At 34.1% G+C, this 19,715-nt stretch overlaps 1 protein-coding gene across 4 annotated transcripts; it reads left to right on the plus strand.

Annotated features, from left to right (window-relative positions):
- Positions 1–11,463: 11,463 nt before the first annotated feature.
- LOC18429743 (RNA demethylase ALKBH9B) lies at positions 11,464–17,357 on the plus strand. 4 transcript variants are annotated; one of them, XM_020664591.2, is made up of 7 exons: positions 11,487–11,687; positions 12,072–12,133; positions 13,068–13,328; positions 15,477–15,562; positions 15,684–15,994; positions 16,667–16,738; positions 16,896–17,357. In XM_020664591.2, the coding sequence occupies exons 2-7, from the start codon at positions 12,130–12,132 to the stop codon at positions 17,107–17,109; spliced, it is 948 nt and encodes a 315-aa protein (XP_020520250.1). In that variant the 5' UTR covers positions 11,487–11,687; positions 12,072–12,129; the 3' UTR covers positions 17,110–17,357. The 4 variants fall into 4 exon arrangements, with proteins under 4 accessions (XP_006839089.1, XP_020520250.1, XP_020520251.1 ...); XM_020664592.2 differs by having other exon boundaries at positions 12,081–12,133; XM_006839026.3 differs by lacking the exon at positions 12,072–12,133 and having other exon boundaries at positions 11,464–11,687.
- Positions 17,358–19,715: the final 2,358 nt, after the last annotated feature.

The raw sequence follows: 19,715 nt of genomic DNA on the forward strand, positions 1-19,715 counted from the left end.
ATACCTTTGCACATGTTAAGAGAGGTTTCATCCGTGAAGCTGACTGTCTTGCCAAAGCGGCAACTACTCACGCCCTGGCTGCTCTTTGTGTTGTTTTTTTTTCCTTTTCTTTTGCACTTCTTATTGTAATTTTTATTATCTTAATGAAATAGATACCGCATAAATTTTTCAAAAAAAAAAAAAATTGGACACATCGATATGGAATCGGGCAATCCGAATCGGGTATGCTTGAGACCATCATTGTCCCAGATTCAAAAAAAAAACAGGATTTGGCCGTTTGATGTGGAGAATCGCTTGATTACGTCATAAATCAATCAAAACTCAAACACATACACATCACCAGTTTACAGACATACACAATTTCAATTTATCCTGATTCCGACGTCATCAAAATTGGATTTTATAGAAGATGGGGCACTTCTGAAATTTCTTATAAAATAAAAGGTAAATTGTAGACTAGTCCCATTTCTTCACGAACTTTCGCATCTCCGTCTCTCTCCCTCGCACACCCCAAATCCTTCGTGAGAATATGCATCTACTGCAAGAGCAAAAGACATGTATGGCTTTCATTGTTTTGCATTTGACCCCTCCCCCCATCTTTTATGAATTTTATTAACTTGGACATAGCGAATTCTAAATTATTAAGTTTATAATTAGTAATTATATTAATTATATGGATAATTAAATCTTATACATTATTTATTTATGTATTTATATTATAAATTATATAATATATTACTATTTATTATAATTATAAATTAGATTATTTAAGCTAAGTGATATTATAAGACAAATTTCAAATTTATTTTTATTTTTATAGTAAAATGATTATAAAATATAAATCAATAATTTCAATTTCAATATATAATATTATAGTTAGATAGGTTGTGATAGTTTTGGACAAATAAAGAGAATTAATAAATATTCAATGTGATTAATTTCACTTTATATGAGAAATTATTTTTTTAATCTTACAATATGGAAGTGCTTTCTAATATTTTTAAATTATTTTGATGCAATATTATATTATGATTAATAATTATACAGACATCTAGATAGGAAAACAACGTCTCAGTATTCATTTTTACAAAGTAATGAAAGTACATAATGCGTCACTCGTAATTTCTTTTAAAAACTAAAAGAATACTATTTTTAAAGATTTATGGTGATTTTTTGAAAAATTTTAAGACAAAAATTGCCGATTTAGCCAATTCCCCGAACCGATCTATCGATCCACCAATCTGCCACGGGTATGGGTGTAACCGATTCGAGCCACCGATCCGCTTTTTTAAACATTGGTGGAAACAATATACTAAATGAAGTCATATGTCATCAATCATTAACCCAAAACACCAAACAAAAGGTGAAGTTTTGTACTAAGATTACACGGAGGCTTAACTTTGATGCGGTAGTTATTATTTGAGAGCTTCTCGTAGGACATGGATGATAATTACTTTTGTCTTGAATAAATTATCTTATCTAAAATAAAGTTAGATAATATTATTCTATTAGATATTTGGTACTTTTGTATTATATATAAGATTAATTTACTATTTAGATTTTTTTGTGATTTCTAGTTATTTTTAACTATTTTTGATAAAAAATACTAAATTAATTTTTTTTAAAAAGACAAAAATAAATAAGTAGGCAAGAACCTTATATTTACAAGCACAAATGATTAGGACCATGAGTCCAAATGTCCACCTTGGGCGGCGTGCAGGTCCACTATGCTCATACTTTAAATCTCCAAGGGCATCTCTGGAAGCTTCGCTTTTTGTGTTTTTTTTTTTTGGACAATACGTGAAATTTTATTGATAAGGAAAAACAATTATAAGATAAGAGTTTACATCCTCACAAATAACCAAAGACTCGAGTTCAGCACCTTTGTTGGCCAGAGAATCATCCACTTCATTTCCTTCCCAATCGATGTATTGAAGAGAGACTCCCAAGGAAAAAGATAATCAATAATCTGTAATCATATCTGGTGAAGCAGCCACGGCACCCTCTACTCCCTCTTGCACCACATATGGTTACAGACCTTAATACTTTTTAGACCTTGTAATAGTGATGTCATCTCAGCTCGGTTAGCAGTATTAAAGTGAAATATATATTATCTATAGGTAAATAAAAAAAGTATATATTGTAATCTATATATTTGGAAAGAGTAGATACAATATATTGTATTTATGGTAAGTCTCAATAGAGTATAGGAATATGTGACTTTCTATTTTCTCATCAGTAATTGGTCTATTTAAGACAAGTATGTATATTCACATAATTAATGGACGCTAAGGCTCTTCAAATAAACCTGAGACTTTTCACAAGCAGTAACCACTCCACACGGCACCTCCACAAGACCCCGCATAAGCAAATAGAAAAGACCCATTCTAGTCCCACGTATACCTATCACACCTGGGTTACCAAGAGAGCATCCATCAAAGTTTAATATGAAGGAACCTTCTGCAGAAGATCCCAAATAGTCCTCGGATGACTCTTTGTACTTCTCACCCAAAACAAATTTGATATATTAACATGTATATTAATTTCAATACCCCACCCTTCTTTAATAATTGAGAACCAACACCATGATGTATGAAGTGTGCTGCTCAAGGAGATAGGATAAGAGGAACCTTTTGATTAATGTTGTGCGTCGATACTTGATGACGTGACTTCACTCTACCACCTTGTCATCCACTTATAAAGGAGTAGAGCAAATTACGTTCAGACACTATTGAAGAGGGTCAACAATATTGAGGAGGGTCAACAATATTGAGGAGGGTCAATTAGCATTTGATATCTCTTTTGGCCCAAATTAGGATCACCACCCCCCAACCCCCCTATCCGGCGAAACAAATACCGGACTGGGGCTCTTCTTTCCTCTCAAGTGAAGTCCATTTTTTTTCTTAAAAACGCCTCCAGCTCCCTTCCATTTGCCCTTCAACCGCAAAATGATGAGTGTGAGGGAAAATCATGGCCATGGCAATAGTTTACTGAAGCTGACTAAAACACCCAGAACTATACAAAGGTTTTAGTGAGAGAAATGAGGTTCAAGAAACTCCCCACAACTGCCGACCCCCAAAGAAGGATCCAAACACCCTCAAATTGAATGGACTTTACGATAAAGCACGGTGTATATATTTTAAAAAAAATTCTTTTTTTTTATACCGGCAAGATCATTTACAATGTTCAATTACAATTAAACCACTCTTAAAAAAAAACAAAAATAAAATCAGTTCTCAATTGCTACCTCTTCAAATATAGTTCTTTTATTCAACAAACAAAACTAGACTTTTATTGCTTTAGGAGAAAAGAAGATCAAAACGTAAATAAATATTTAAAAAGGTAAAATTGCTGGAGATTACCTCAACCGGGCTTAGTATACCCCTCGCTGAGTCTCCTCTTTCTAATGGTGCTTGGGATCTGTGATCGGTATGTTGATTTCCTACTATGACAAAAATTCACACAATGGCTTAATCTTGATCAAGCCTCCTAACTTGATTTTAGATGGATGAGAGATGTATATCAAGAGAGAGGGAGAGATCTACTAGCAAGGGGTTCATTCCTTTACCACCCACAAAAACCACCACCTAGGCTTAGGCGTGCCACCCAAAGAGAATTCCCCAAAGAGAAAAAGACAGGGGTGTGCCTCAAAATTGGGGCGTGCCTCCCTTTGGTAATCTTTCTAGAGAGAGCTAAATTTTGGGGTAGTGAGAGAGAAAATATATACGTAATTTGTTAAAAGTGGAGACCTCTTTTTATAGATTTTCTATGGCATAAATTTTACTTCAATCCGTAGGGTCAAATCTCAACCGTCAATCTAATGAGACTTATGGGGTGAAAGATTTAAGCCATCCATCTCTTTGATCCACCATCAAGATTCAAAGAGATGAGCTAGAGTCGTATCCTCTATTTTCTAAATCTATTCTCATCAAATAAAGAAAGCTTATATTTAAATATATCAAATCCTTAATTATTGAATCAAGATTGTCATTGAATAAAAAAAACTTATATTTTAATGTATCCCATCCTTAATTATTAGATCAACCAATCTTGATTTAAAGATTTAGTAAATATCTCAAATATTCAACCTTATGATGGCTATACCCAAAAGATAAGCCAACAACAAGAGTTAAATATTATTTCCAATAAGAATACGTGAATGGGTAGGGCGTGCCACCCGTGTGGGCCCCATTTAATCCATATGTATTTAAATTTTGGGCCCCATATTTTATGAAGGTCCCATATTTTTTTCGAAAATATTTTATTTCATATTTAGAATTTTTTAAATCTTATAATTTATTTAAAACATTGAAATTTTAATTTCTCTTAATTTATAAATCCAAATGACAAAAATAAAATATCATAATATTCACAAAAATTCAAATAAACATTCTAAAAATCAGATAGCATTAAATTAATTAAAATTAATTAATTTTGATAGGAATCAGATCCGTTAGATCTAGAAAATTATTAATACATGGGAGCACTTCATCTTCAACTATGAATCACAATCCGCCTAGCTTTCTCAAACTGACTCAGCAGTTCCCATGACCCACAGTCCACTATAGGGGTGCATGATTAGACCACCAAAGTCAATCAATAGACTAAGAGATGCAATCCTAGTTTATGGATTTTAGGTTCTCCCCTAGAGACAAAAATCATGGTCCTTCAGACCATGATGCAACCATGACTCTATGGTGCATAGGGGTAATATCTCGCACATGTACATGCTTCACCCTTATTGACGAATCTCAAAACGACTATCTATGTACATGTCGTGTGATGATATAACGATGATGTTTTAGCCATGTCTCTAAAAGCTATTCATTACACGCAAGGGCCACACAGTCCTTTGGTTCTCATCTGGGCATACTCCGACCTCATCAATGGATAACCCACTAAACCCTTCTCGGTAGATCTCTATATCTAGGTATCTTGGGTTTTTCCAAACCTCGGCTGGCCTAACTCATCGAGCCTAGTCCGAGCATCAGCAAATAATATTTGCCAAGTACGGTCCATAATAGGACTACACTCCCACTAAGTTTATGTTTCATTTATTAAATATGTTTTACACAGTCTATCATAAAATCTTTAAAAGCTACATAAACCCATGAAGGCGAAGAGAGGCACATACAATCTTCGTTTGGGAAATGGCTTCTCCTTTTCAAAGCAATGGATTTCATGGTTTCCAACTAAAAACTCCTTGAAATAGCAGAATAACCGCTCGATTTTTTTCCTGAAAATCCTTCCAACTAGAATCACCAGCTTTCACCGTTTAACCAAAGATTTCAGTGGTTTCCACCATTAATGCTGCAAATTTGCAAAAAAACTCACTGATTTCTTCCGAAAACGATCAAATACGCTTGATTTTCAGGCATCTGATTCCTTTGATTTCAACCCTAAAACCCCACCCATTTAAAGTAACTTCGCTCCAAATTCCTCTTGATATTATTTCACTGAGTATCAACTGGCTTCCCCGTAAAATAACTCCTTTTAAAGCCGAATATTGATAGACTTCAAGCTAAAACGCCATGGATTTCTTAAAATCATCAGCAATGCCTTTATCTTTCTCTCTCTAACCTTCTCTCTCTTCCCTTAAGGAACGACATGTGGGGGATGGTCCGCGTAATTTTGGAAAAAAAAACCAAATGGTAATGGACTCTTCTCAATGTTCTTAAGTAATTTGCTCAAAATAGGGGAAACCATAGCGCATGTACCAAAACATATTTGTATATAATGAGGGAAAATATTCCTATACTTTTTATTTTTAGTTTTTATTTCACAATAGACCCAAAATTTTAAAAGATATATTGAGGCATAAAACTTGTTAGATTTTATTTCTTCTAACCCCCTAACTAATTTAAACTTGTTTTTTTAAGCTAAACAAATCTAAAAATACAGGTCTTTCCTAAAAGCCATCCTCTTAAACTTCTAGAGAAAGAAGTCTTCATGGAGGTGAGAGGTTATCGGGAGGAGAGAGAGAGAGGTGTTTGGAGAAACACAGGAGGAGAGAGAGTGAGAGAGACTCAAGAATAGAGAGAAAAGGAGAAATTTGGGATATATAAGTAAGAGAGAAAAAAGATTGGGTTTAAAAATAACATGTCTTTTTTACATTTGTTTAGGTTAAAAAATAGATTTAAAGTGGTCAGGGGGTTAGAAGATATTTTTTTAAACTTTGGGTTTATCAAGAAATGAAACTTAAAAAATACGAGACATAGAGGTATTTTTCCAATAAATAAATATAAAAATAAGTCTAACTTTAGATCAAAGTAATAAATACTTTTGATTCTTTTGGACACTGAATGCTTGATTTAGGTTTAATGTAACTATCTAGGTGGCTGTCACCCTAAAGACCATTGTAAGAGCAACTTCAATTGCTCGTTTGGGCACGTGGATTTTAGGTCATGGGTTTTTAATGTCATGGATATTACATGAAATTTATCGTTTCGTTTGCTCAATGGCTAAGATATTAAAATTCTATGAAAATTAAATCTTAAAAAATTACCTAACTTTTCCATGACTTTATTTCCATGCTAAAACCTATTTTTTGAATTTCTAAGGCCCATGGGATTTCACTTGTCGGTCCCCCTCAACTCTTAACATAGGGCAAATTGGTAGGTATGAAAATTTTAGAGTGAGAAAGTACCTAAGTTTTTCTAAAGAGAAATACTATCTCAAGAATTTTAGAGAGAGAAACTATTTCAAATTTTAACTTTAGAGAGAGAAAGTATGTTAAAGTTATAGAGAGAGAAACTATATTAAAATTTTGAGAGAGAGTACCCATTTTTTTTGAGAGATAGATTATCTCAAAATATTTAGATGAAGAAAGTACATGAAAATTTTTAGAGACAAAAATTCTCATATTTTTAGATAGAGCGACTATCTCAAATTTAAAGTTTTAGAGAGAAAGCATATTAAAATTTTAGAGAGATTGTATTAAAATTTAGAGAGTACCTAAAAATTTTGAGATATAGAAACTATCTCAAATTTTATGGAGAGAGAACTATTTCAAATCTTAAACGTTAGAGTAAGAAAATTTATTAAAATTTTAGAGATAAAAACTATATCAAATTTTATAGAGAGAAACTACCTAAAATTTTTTAGGGATAAATATCTCGAAGTTTTCAGAGAGAGAAACTATATCAATTTTTTTAGAGAGATAAATATCTCAAAGTTTTTAAAGAAATAAATTATATCAATTTTAAGTTTTAGAGAGAGAAACTACATTAAGTTTTAGAGATAAACACTACTTGAAAAATTTATCGAGAGAGAAACTATCTCAAAAATTTTAGAGAGATAAATTTCTCAAAGTTTTCAGAGAGAGAAACTATCTCAAGTTTTATGTCTTAGAGAGAGAAAGTATCTTAAATTTTAGAAAGAGAAATTTTATCAAGTTTTAGAGAAAGTACCTGAAATTTTTAAATAGAGAAATTATATCAAAATTCAGAAAAAAAAGAAAGAAAAATTACAAAAAACCCCCAAAATACACTATTTATGCTACTTAGCCCCATCCAAACCTTTTTTCTCACTTTTTTCTCAATAATATACTTTCTATGTAAATACTCCCCCAACAAAAAAAGTTCCTTTGTTTTTTAAGGAAATACACATCCCGTAAAAATAAAAAAAAAATTGGCGCTGATTATCGGACCCAAGTAGCATATTGCCGGAGCGCAATATGCAACTGTCGAAGCTCACTTTCTAGAACATATACTACCAGAGCGTCTTCAGATACTGTCGGAGCGCTGTGACTCTAGGACAAGTACGGTCCGAGCGCCCTATTCAGCTTTCGAAGCGCCTCGTCTCCAGAACAAGCACCGCCGGAGCGCGTTTTGCAAATGCCGGAGCAATGTTGTCTCCAGACATGCACTGCCGGAGCGCATGTGTCTCAAGTGCCGGAGCACCTTATGCAACTGCTGGAGCACTATGGCTCCAAAGCATGTATTGTCGGAATGCCCTTTGAGACTGACATAGGGCATTGTCTCTAGAACGTGTATTGTTGGAGCGCATGTCTTCAGTACCGGAGCGCCCTATGCAACTGCCGGAGCGCTGGGGCTCCAAAGCATGTATTGCCAGAGCGCCCTTTGAGACTGCCAGAGTGCATTTCTGTAAAACAAAATGGGCACTTTTTACAGGGCGGGTATTTTCGTAAAAAAAAAAAAGAACTTTTTTTGGTTGGAGGGGGGAGGAGGGGGTATTTACATGGAAAGTATACTTTTTGGAAAAAAGTGAGAAAATAAGTTGGGTTGGGGGTAAGTTGCATGGTCAGTGTATTTTTGGGGGTTTTTTTTGTAATTTTTCCAAAAAAAATACCTAAAAATTTCTAGAGATAGAAACTCTCTCAACATTTTTAAAGAGATAAACTATATGAAATCTTAAGTTTTACAGTGAGAGAAAGGTATTTTAAAAATTTTGGAGAGACAAACTATAATAAATTTTAGAAAGAAACTGCCAGAAAATTTTTAGATAGAGAAATATCTCAAATTATTAAGAGAAAGAAACTATCTCAAATTTTAATTAGAGAGAAAACATATTAAAATTTTAGAGATAGAAATTATATCAAATTTTAGAGAGTGAAACTACCTAAAATGTTTTAGAGAAAAACTATCTCAAAATTTTTAGAGAGAGAAACTACATCAAATTTTAAATAGAGAAAGTACGTGAAACTTTAAAAGAGATAAACTATCTCAAAATTTTTATAGAGAGAAATTATCTCAAATTTTAAATTTTAGAGAGAAAAATAATATTAAAATTTTAGAGAGATAAATTATATCAAATTGAGTTAATTACTTACGGACCCTAAAAAAGTACAGAAAATACAAGATACCCCCTTTTTAGGCAAAAATTACTAGAAAGGTCGGTCAACGCGCGCCTTTTTTTATTTTCAAGTTTGCCCCTGTGGTCCGAGGTTGAAATTCTCAGACCGCTTAATTCTTTAAAATTTTAAGTTGTGGTCCGAGGTTGAAATTATCGGACCGCTTTTATTTTTTAAAAACTGTGGTTCGAGGTTGAAATTCTCGGACCGCTTTATTTTTTCAAAACTGCGGTCCGAGGTTGAAATTCTCGTACCGCTTTATTTTTTCAAAAACTTTAGTTGCGATCCGAAGTTTAAATTCTCGAATCACTTCATTTTTCCAACGTTAAGTTGCGGTCCAAGGTTCAAATTCTCGCACCGCTTTTTTTTTCTTTTCAAAAGTCAATAGCGGTCCGAGGTTCAAATTAGAGGACCACTTTTGTTTAAAAAAACCTACCGTCAAGTATGTTCTCACATATGTATGTATGTGGAATCCATGTCATTCTTTCTGATAATTTGAGTAAAGCTTGGATTTGTATGTACGTGGATGCATGCATGTCATTTTTTGAATGTACGAGGATGTATATACATGTGGATGTATATGCATGTCAAATTCTCGGATCTCTTCCATGAGTGAGAATAAGACTTAGATTTGTAGGAACCAATGGTTTAAAAAACGGATCGGTGACCCGGATCGGGCTTCCAAAAAACCTATCCGGATCGGCGAATCGGCGATCCGGATCGGGAATCGGGTGAATCGGTCAGAATAAAGCTTAAAAAAAATTCGAAAAAATTATTAAAATTCATTATAAATATTGTTTTTTAGGAATTCAATAAAAAATGAGGGTACTCCATTAAGAATTTTCATGTTTTTGAATGAATATGCGAATATTGAAATGTTCTTTCCCTGCATGAACCGCCATTCAGCATTTAATTTACAGTATTTCGTGCTCATCCCTACACTGTTGTTGTTGGGACTCGATATGTGAATAATATGGCTGGGATAGGGTGGCCTCAGAATCATCATCTCTCTCATTTTCTCTTTGAATAATATGGATTAAAAAAAAAAAAAACAAATTTTCAAAAAAATCGATCATGGATTAAAAAAAAAATCACAAATTTTCAAAAAATTCTATCATGGATTACAAAAAAAATTCGATCATGGATTAAAAAAAAAAAATCACAAATTTTCAAAAAATTCAATCATGGATTACATAAAATTCGATCATGGATTACATAAAATTTGATCATGGATTACATAAAATTCGATCATGGATTACAAAAACAAACAAACAAAAAAAAACAAAAAATTCAATCGTGGATTACAAAAAAAGAAAAAAACAGTTCGATCATGGATTACAAAAAATTCAATCATGGATTACAAAAAACTCTATCATGGGTTACAAAAAAAGCAAAAACAAAAAATTCAATTATGGATTACAAAAAAAAAAACAAACATTTCGATCATGGATTACAAAAAAAAAACAAACATTTCGATCATGTATTACAAAACATACGATCATGGATTACAAAAAATTCTATCATGAGTTACAAAAAAAAAAAAAAAAAACAAAAAAATCGATCATGGATTACAAGAAAAGAAAACAAACATTTCGATCATGGATTACAAAAAATTCTATTATGGGTTACAAAAAACCAAAAAATTCGATCATGGATTACAAAAAAACAAAAACAATTCGATCATGGATTACAAAAAAATCGATCAAGTATTACAAAAAAATCTATCATGGATTACAACAAAAAAAAAAAAAAAAAAAACCGTATGGACTCTCCGATTCACTGTTCGGACTCGCCGATTCCGTACAGTGAATCGGCGAGTCACTGTGCGGAATCGTCCGATTCTCTCTAGAACCGAACGATTTCCGATTTTTCAATCGATCTAGTCCCTTTTCGCGAATTCCTAGTCGAACCGGGCGAGTCCGGTTCGACTCGGCGTTTTTTAAAACGCTGGTTGGAACATAAGTTTTTAAAGCGGTCCGAGAATTCGACCCTCGGACTGCAACTTAACTTTTGAAACAAAAACAAAGCGGTTTGAGAATTTAAACCTCGACCGCAACTTAAGTTTTTGAACCGCAAAACTTAAAAAATAAAACGGTCCGAGAATTTCAACCTCGAACCGCAACTTAAGTTTTGAAAAAAAAAAGTGGTCCGAGAATTTCAACTGTGGATCAATGGGGCAAACTTGAAACAAAAAACCCGCGCGTTGATCGACCTTTCTGGTAAATTTTTACTTAAAAGGGAGCATCATGTATTTTTCTTACTTTTTAAGGGTCCGTACGTAATAACTCTATCAAATTTTAAAGACAAACTATTTCAAAAAAATTTAAGAGAGAGAGACTATCCTAAATTTTGAAGTTTAGAGAGAAAAAATATACTAAAATTTTCGAGATTGAAATTACATCAAATTTTGTTACCAAACAATAGACATGAAAATAATTGTAAGGAATCTATGAATTTTGTACTGTATATCCAAATAAGAGATTAAAGAGCAAGAATTATTGATATTAGAAATCAATAGATTTTTTTGAATTTTAAAGATCTAAAATTTCTAATTTCACGGGTCCTAAAGTTGGCTCGGTACGAAGCGACGATTTCGATCGGGGACTCGCAAGTCGCAAGGAATTCAAAATATGAAAACCTTCTCCATTTAATGGCGCGCTCTCTCACCCTCTCTATTAGTGCCAGAAGTTTTTCTCTCTCTTTTAGAACCAGAAATCTCTCTCTCAAGAGTCAAGAATGGGTGTGGTCTCGAATGTTAGCGGTGAAGGCGGAGGGCTTGAGGTCTCGAACTTGTCTGAGACTATCGCCTTTCTCACGAAGGGGCTTTGCAGGGGGTGCACTGATGTTTTATCTGCCCGTATTAGGCAGACTCTTGGTGAGTGTTTGACTCCGTGAATTAGGTTTTCTTTATTTTTAGGGTTTCTTCTACTGGGTTTGGTTTCATTTCTCTGAGAATTGGTTTCTATTTTGCTTTGACTGATATGGTAAGGGTTTTCTGGGGGTTCCTTTGGCTGAGAACCGATTAGGAAATTGGGTTTTGTTTGGAACTGATATAGTTAGGGTTTTGTGGTAGTTTATGATTTTGCTTTTCTTTCTTTTCCCGTTTGTTTAGAGAGTGAATCTCAAGCTATAGACTCTTTCTTTTCTTTTTTACAAGAACATTGAATGCTAAGGTCTTTCAGGCACTAGCAGATCAATTTGTTTGAGCTTTTTACTATGAGTTCGTAGCCTAGGGACTTCTAACATTGACTTTTAATAGTGTTATCAGGGATCTAGTTATGCTTCATGAATATTAGCTGATTCCATCCGTCCAAGAAATGGGTTAGTATTCATAATTCATTTTTCTTACGATTTCTTACGATTAGGTTGCTTCAATTTCTATTAGTACGGGCATTGCTCCAAAAGGCGGAATGCCCAACGGCAATATTTGAGGTTTTTTTTTTTTTTAAGAAGAAAAAGAGGGGAAAATAGTGGGTTTTTAGGTTGATTTCAAACTAGAAAAACCTCGTGATTTCCATGATTTCCCTAGATTTTAGGGGTTCTTTCTAGTTGGTCCAGTGCGCTGCCTAGGTCTGGGTGGCCTGGATCCCCGGCCGCCTAGGCACTGCTGAGCTTTTTCGGAAGACAGGGGAAAATCATAAACACAAAATTTATATATATTTTTACGATTTTTTTGGAATTTTTTGAAATCTGTTTATGAACCCCGAGTTGAATGCAGAAGTTGGGGTTAACTCGGGCCAAGTCCTAGAGGAATCGAGCGAGTCCCATGACATTGGAACTATGCACATAAAGAAGTTGGTTTCATACTAAAAGAGCACTACTAGTTTTTGTACAAAGTTTCATGTTCAATAGATGTTCTCTGACACAATACTTTTTGTGGTGTGGATGTGATAAGACAGTGCAAAACTTACATGTTTAACACAAAGGTTCATTTTTCCTTTGATATGAAGCGTCATGTTTTACTTTGTCAATTTACCTATCTATAGTGAAAACTGAATTCACTTTCAAGGATTATGACTAGGTAGGAGCAGTAATTGTAGTCTATAGAAATAAAAAATAATCCCACTTCTGCGTGGCCGCCTTATTCGTGATTTTACTTTATGCGTTCCAGATGGTTGATCATTCTGTATATTTTGTAGGTAATAGTGATCACTTTTATAGGTAGTAGTGATCATGGTCCTTCACAAATTTCTTCATAATCTTCTGATGTTTATCTGTTTTTTGGTTAATTTATTTCTTTCTCTAAATTTTACAGGTATCATGGATCCAGATTCCTCAAATGGAGGAAGCAAATTTCATGAGACTTCGATGTCAAGAGATGAGAGAGAGCGTATTCGTTTTATGCAAGTGCAGAGGAAGAAGGCCTATGTATGCCTAGAGAGGGTCAATGGGAGACTGGTTAACATTCTCCAGGGACTTGAGCTGCACACCGGTGTTTTCAGTGTTGCTGAACAGAAGAAGATTGTTAATTATGTTTATAACCTTCAAGAGATGGGGAGGAAAAAACAACTTAAAGGTAGGACTTTTACTTACTTGTTTTGGTGTAGATAGTTTTGATTATGGTAGTATGGCATTATTTGGTAATATATCTCATGATATGTGTAGTTTTAAGTGTTTCATGTCTTTCCAATATTTTTTATGTTGGAGCAGCCACTTCAATAGCCTTTTATTCTCCTGCACCATAGAGCCACATCATACATATTGATGAATTCAGCATCATAAACTTAAGGCATAATGGTGGCAACCATCCAACAAAAAAGTGTTACATATAATCAATTGAATATATCTTTAGTGTTCGTCAAAAGATTCTATTTTCCAGCGGGAGTATTTCCTTCATTCAATCCTCAAGTGAAACCCAATTTAGGAGTATTTTTATGCCCCACATTTTGGATATATAACCTTTTGAGAACGACAACCATCATTAAACAGGAAAAAAGGAAATAGAAAAAAGAAAAAACCACACTCTCTATGTGCCTGAAAAAGGTAACCTTCTAATATTGAGCATAGATCACGGTCATATATGGGTGTTTAAGAACTCACAAATAATTCTTTTTTAATGGGAGATAGTCGTCTGGTGTTTTTTAGGTGGATCGCAAAATTTCTGATTTTAAAAAAAAGTCCTCCTAGGTAGCTCTTTCGCTTGTGGGAGTAAGTGTACAGTAAATCTCCAGTGGGGGTAATCTTATATACGTTTTTATGGTTTTATGCTTTCTCATTTAACTATGTATGATTGCACCTGCTGCATGTTAATGTATACATTTCTTTGGTTGCAAGAATTGTTCCTTGTGTTCAAGTAAGAAAAGCGATGTATCCCATATTTAAGACTTATTAGTGTTGTGCTTTTGTGTTATACACAGATTATTGTACACTGTTTTTCTTCATTCTTTTTTGTGTGCCTATGTGGAGCATATGAGAATTCCACTGTAAGTTGCCTCTTGTTCATAACAATCATCACACTGTTCACTATAGTCCACTGACCCCCCTTGTCATAATTTTTTCACCGGGAAACAACACGGTTAAAAATAAATAAAAGTACAACAGGAAATTCTTCTAAGATGCTTGAAAGAATTGAATCGGCAATTGATTATTTGTTCATGCCTTGTTTTTTTATGCCCAGGTCCCCCCTTCACTTTTCAAGAAATATTCCAAATACCAGATCATTCCTGAATGCTCTTTTGGTCGTCTCTCCCGCACCGATGTTTTCCTGCTCCCCAGTTTGTCATTACACTTGATCTCTAGATTTTTCTTGTGGACTTAGTCGTTTTTTGTTATTTCTATAGCCAACTTCTTATAGAAATCCTATGGCATCTTGCTGGTAATAACTTTAGGTTCTGGAGCAGTATCTTAAAACTTGCCAAGTCTGAATCTGAATCGGTTGAGTCACTCGGTTCTGGATGCCATGTCTGTATGAAGATCTTGAGAAACAGTCGTGTCCATCAATCCTTCTTTCTTGAAAACTCAGCCTTATCTTATTTCGAATTGGCCTATTCTACCTTGCTCGGACCTGGGCCGCTTGCTCCAAGGTGAAGTTTGTATGTTTAGAAAAAGCATTGCTCTGATGCAACATTTTTCTGCTTTACCCATGTTCTGTTGGCACTTGAAAACAAGTGTGACGACGATTAACAGGGCTCTGGGCACATAGAACATTCAACATGCATAGTAGGATTTGTAATCTTGAAAGCTACCAAGTAATTGATGATTCATCTTACAAAATGATATAGGGCTTGATTATCTCTCCATCATATGCATATTTTTGTTTTTCTAATTGTTGATTTGGTCGTGAGATTCAGATACTTCTACAACTTAAATGAACTCATTTAACTCTGGAATTGTGTCTAGGAGATGCCATCCAATTTTTCTCTGTTATGGATTTTGGTTTGATATCCCATAGAGGGCTTAGCACCATATTTCATGCTAATGTCTAGTGTAAAAACTTTGCCAACAAAGAGCAGAAATTTCGTATACTACTACAGTTAATGTACTTGGTCTGATTTTTGGAATTTCATTTAAGTTGTGGATTTTCTTATCTATGCACTACCCTTGAAATTTTACTTCTGATACTTGCTTTTTCTCCTAAGTGCATTGATTGGTATTCTTAATGGGTTAAAGCAGTGGCTATAATTTGTTTGATATGCATTAAGCCATTTATATTTTGTATGTGCAGTGCGAACATATTCCGAACCACGGAAATGGATGCCTGGGAAGGGACGTGTGACCATTCAATTTGGTTGCTGCTATAACTATGCCGTGGTAAATATTGATTCAAAATTGGAAACGTTTCTCCTTTTTTTATTTTATATTCTTAAACAAATAATTAAGGAAAATACGAGTCATTAGAAACTCTGACATGTTATGAATCTTCTTTGAACAGGATAAGAATGGGAACCCACCAGGCAGCATTCGAGATGAGAAAGTAGACCCCATTCCTCCCATCTTCAAAACAATGATCAAGAGAATGGTTAGGTGGCGCATCCTCCCTACAACTTGTGTTCCCGACAGCTGCATTGTGAACATTTATGATAAAGGAGACTGTATACCACCCCATATCGATCACCTTGACTTTGTCCGCCCTTTCTGCATGGTGTCGTTCCTCAGTGAGTGCAGCATACTTTTCGGTTCTAACCTGAAAATCTTGGGACCTGGAGAATTTGGCGGTTCATTTTCAATCCCTTTGCCTGTCGGGTATGCATACAATTCCTTCCATTTTTTCCTTAGCCTTCTTAGGAAACAAAAGAGTGTGTTATGTGTTCTTGGATTCCTTTTCATCTTATATTTATCTTTTGATAGATTTTCTTGTTATTCTTCTTTTCAATTTGGATACATAGAAATCGAGGCTTTCACATTATACTCGGTGCCCTGGTATGTGGCCCAACAGTGAATGTTGTGCTCATTAGGGGTATAAACAAACGATTTTTGTTTTTTTGCAATATGTGATGTTATTTGGCAATTGCTTTCTGTTTGGTGTGTAAAAAAAATTGTTCCTGACACTTCAGTTGTTAGTCTTGTAACTGGTCATTATGATTAAGCCTCATGCTCTTAGGGTGCACAATGTTAGATCTCATGCTGTATACCCGTTTATTCTGACTCATTTCCTACTGTTATTTGGGAGACAAGTATTACTTCAAGTGCTTAGAACTTGGAGACGTTACTGTTTTTTTGTTCTCCTTTTGATTTCAAGAGTTAGAATTGTGGTAATCTGCCAATCCCTGTTATTTTCCATTTATGGTTCAGTTTCTTCACATAGAAGGTGGTGGTTGAGCAGTCTATTCACTATATGGTCTGTAGGAGGATTGCAACTTCTTGGATTCCTTTCCATCTTAGCATTTCTCAATTTGCTTCTGTTTCCTTCTACAGGTCAGTGTTGATCTTGAATGGCAATGGCACTAATTTGGCAAAACATTCGGTGCCAGGTGTTCCAGCAAAGAGGTAATATTTCTTGAAGTAAGACATTGTTAAGAAATTGACATTTTGGAACTCAGCTATTCGATTTTGAAACCTAAACTGTCTAATTCAATAGATTTCACAAATTTGTTGAATTGTACTAAGCATGAGACCCTAACAACCCAATATTTTAATTATACAGGACCTCTATCACGTTTCGGAAGATGGATAGAAGGAAGCTCCCATATAACTTCTCGCATGATCCAGAGCTTGAGGGTATTTTTCCTTATGACCCAAATCAGTCATTGCCTCAGTCCCCATCTTGGCATCCCAGTGAGCCTCGATTCAATGACTTGTCAGAAGGAAGGGGAGAGTCAGATGCAAACACAAGGCCACTAAAAAGAAGAGCGTACTAACTCCTATTTAATGCAACGTTATGAGCAGTCCCTTTGGTTGTGTATTTTATATTGTAAAGTTCATTTAATTAAGGGAAATTCATTTCTCTTATTCATGTTGAGCAGTCCCTTTTTGTTGGCTGTATATTTTTTATTGTAAAATCATTCAATTAAGGGAAATTCAATTCTTTTTTAATGTGCCAAGGGTTGCTGTTTATTTTTTATTGTAAATTTTATTCAATTAATGGAAATTCAATTTTTCCTGTGTCTTGGATGGGATGATGAAGATTATTTATTTATTTTGAAACCTGGGAATGGTGATGTCACTGCATATAAATGGGATTCTAAAAAAAAAATATACAGTTAGGTTGGTTTGGTTCAGAATTTCACATCAAATCCTATGGGTGGATGTTAAAACATTAATAATGGATAAAGTTGAATTTTGCACTTATCCATGTGGTTAAATATTTGTGTTGATTAATGGTGTCCCATTAAATACGAGCTATACCATACAGAGCTTAAGAAGGTAGGGTATACAGCGCCCACCGTTCATCTCACTGATGAATGATAGAGATCAACCATAATTCATGTGATGGACATATGATGATTGATCTCCGGTAGATAAATAGAGCGCAATTTCCATTTTTTGGTTTGTTTTGTGCATTGGACTACATACGCACATATATGCCATGCACAACATACGCTAGCGATGCGTTGGGGCATAGATCTTTGATGGTTTGTTTTCAAAAGTTACATACCATCCAACGTCAAAGAACCAACGAACCTTTTGAGCACGAAGCCCAAGTTTTCCAACTTGTGCCAACCGGACTGGGGAATAATATAGGTTGGATGGCTCAGATTCAATCCCATGGTATGTAATGGCCAGCATATATTACCAATCTTTATTTTTTCAATATTTTTATTAAGGAAAAAGTTTATACAAGATTGCAATCTTTAAATGTAGAAGTAAAAATGCACCTAAAAAATCTATCGGAAAAGGTTGTTTTAATGTTGAAAAACCCTCTAATTGATCATCTCGATATCGAGATGAATGAATATGACAAAAAAAAAATTTAAGTCCTAGAAATAGTATTTCTTACAACACATTATCTAGACCGTCCATTTTCAAGATTTTCATAAGTTTTTTTTTTTGTTTTTGAGAAACCTCAATATTTTTATAAGTTTATAGATCTAATTGATTTTATAGATCTAATTGATTGAAATCATTCTTTTAGTTTAAATTTTTATAATTAGATATGAAAATCGATTTTTAGATAATCCTAAGACTAAAATTACATATTACGCTACAATTTAGAGGCACACTTTAATTGGATTGTTTACGGTTACAACCTCATAGAAACCACACCCTTTTATTAATTATTTAAACTCGAAATTTTGTGGAGTGGTTTGAGAATTGGGCGCATGAAATTGTTTTGAAAAATGGCAACAAAAAGAAAGGAACTAAACTGCCCCCACCAGTTTAGGTTAACATGGGCCGCCTGGATCTATAAATATGGGCCGACCTGCCTATACTGTAGCATCGCATGTACCTGAGCATTGGCGGGCCGGTCCATTAAATCCACTTCCCGAGTTTGTGCTCACTCATGCGAGGACACAAGCCAATGTATGAATTTCCATCATGTTAAATAATTGGGCTATGATAGGCTGGTTCCGTGGATCGCTTTGTATATGGTCTCACGCCATGACTCATGGAAAGATTTTTCCTCGAAAATGATATTATTGAGGTTAATCTATTCGTTGAAACTTGAAAGGTTTGCGCTACAATTTGAGGTCGTTGGTGGGTTTTTACCATAGTTAACATGTCGGGGAATAATAAAAATTCGACAAGCCAAAACATTGGTAATGAATCGATTTTGTTTTAAAAAGTCGATGGAAAAAATCAAGTAGAAAATACTGATCGTCAAAAATAAGGTAAATTATAAAGTAGTGAATAATTTGGTTTTGTCTAAAAAATGGAGTGACAAAATTGGATATGTAAAGATGACATTAATACAGGATTATGATTTGCGGTTATTGTATAGATATATTAAAGCCATTAAACAATAATTTTATCACCTGACCTAGTGTCGTTAGAGTGATACTTGACAATATACCAAACTTTCAATAAGTCTAATAATAGTACTTACTCTATTGTCACAACACGAAACGTATCATAGATTTATTTGGAGCATAAAACGGAATATAAATAATACTTAACACAATAACTATATTAGTAGATAACAAGAACTGTAAACTAAGATGTAGGATTATTGTTTGAATAAGAAAAAAATACAAAAAAGACCCTCATAATATGATATCAATTAACTAAACAAAATACATACCCAAATACGTAAAATAGTAGTCCATCCAAAACGCTATGTTATATGCACCAATGAAATAAAAAATAAAAGAATACAATCAATCAAACTTCTCTATATATAAAGAAAGCAACAACATGTTTAAGCAAATTAGAATCTCATGCTGACTTCCTAACTGCTTGAATCTTTAGTATACAAAATCTTTAAGCAAATTCTAATCTCACACAAAATGCTCTTATAAAAAGCACTGGGTTTAAAGAGAAAACAAAAACATTTATCATTGGGTTACTCTTCTAACTCTGCCTATTA

The sequence above is a fragment of the Amborella trichopoda genome, chromosome 10 (genome assembly GCF_054954075.1).
Source record: "Amborella trichopoda isolate Santa Cruz 75 chromosome 10, AtrichopodaSantaCruz75HAP2 v2.0, whole genome shotgun sequence".
Lineage (NCBI taxonomy): Eukaryota > Viridiplantae > Streptophyta > Magnoliopsida > Amborellales > Amborellaceae > Amborella > Amborella trichopoda.

Coding starts and splice junctions, on each gene's coding strand:
- LOC18429743 (XM_006839026.3), top strand. CDS start 11,549: ATGGGTGTGGTCTCGAATGTTAGCGGTGAAGGCGGAGGGCTTGAGGTC. Junction 15,995..16,666: donor TCAATCCCTTTGCCTGTCGG/GTATGCATACAA, acceptor TTCCTTCTACAG/GTCAGTGTTGATCTTGAATG. Junction 16,739..16,895: donor CCAGGTGTTCCAGCAAAGAG/GTAATATTTCTT, acceptor TTAATTATACAG/GACCTCTATCACGTTTCGGA.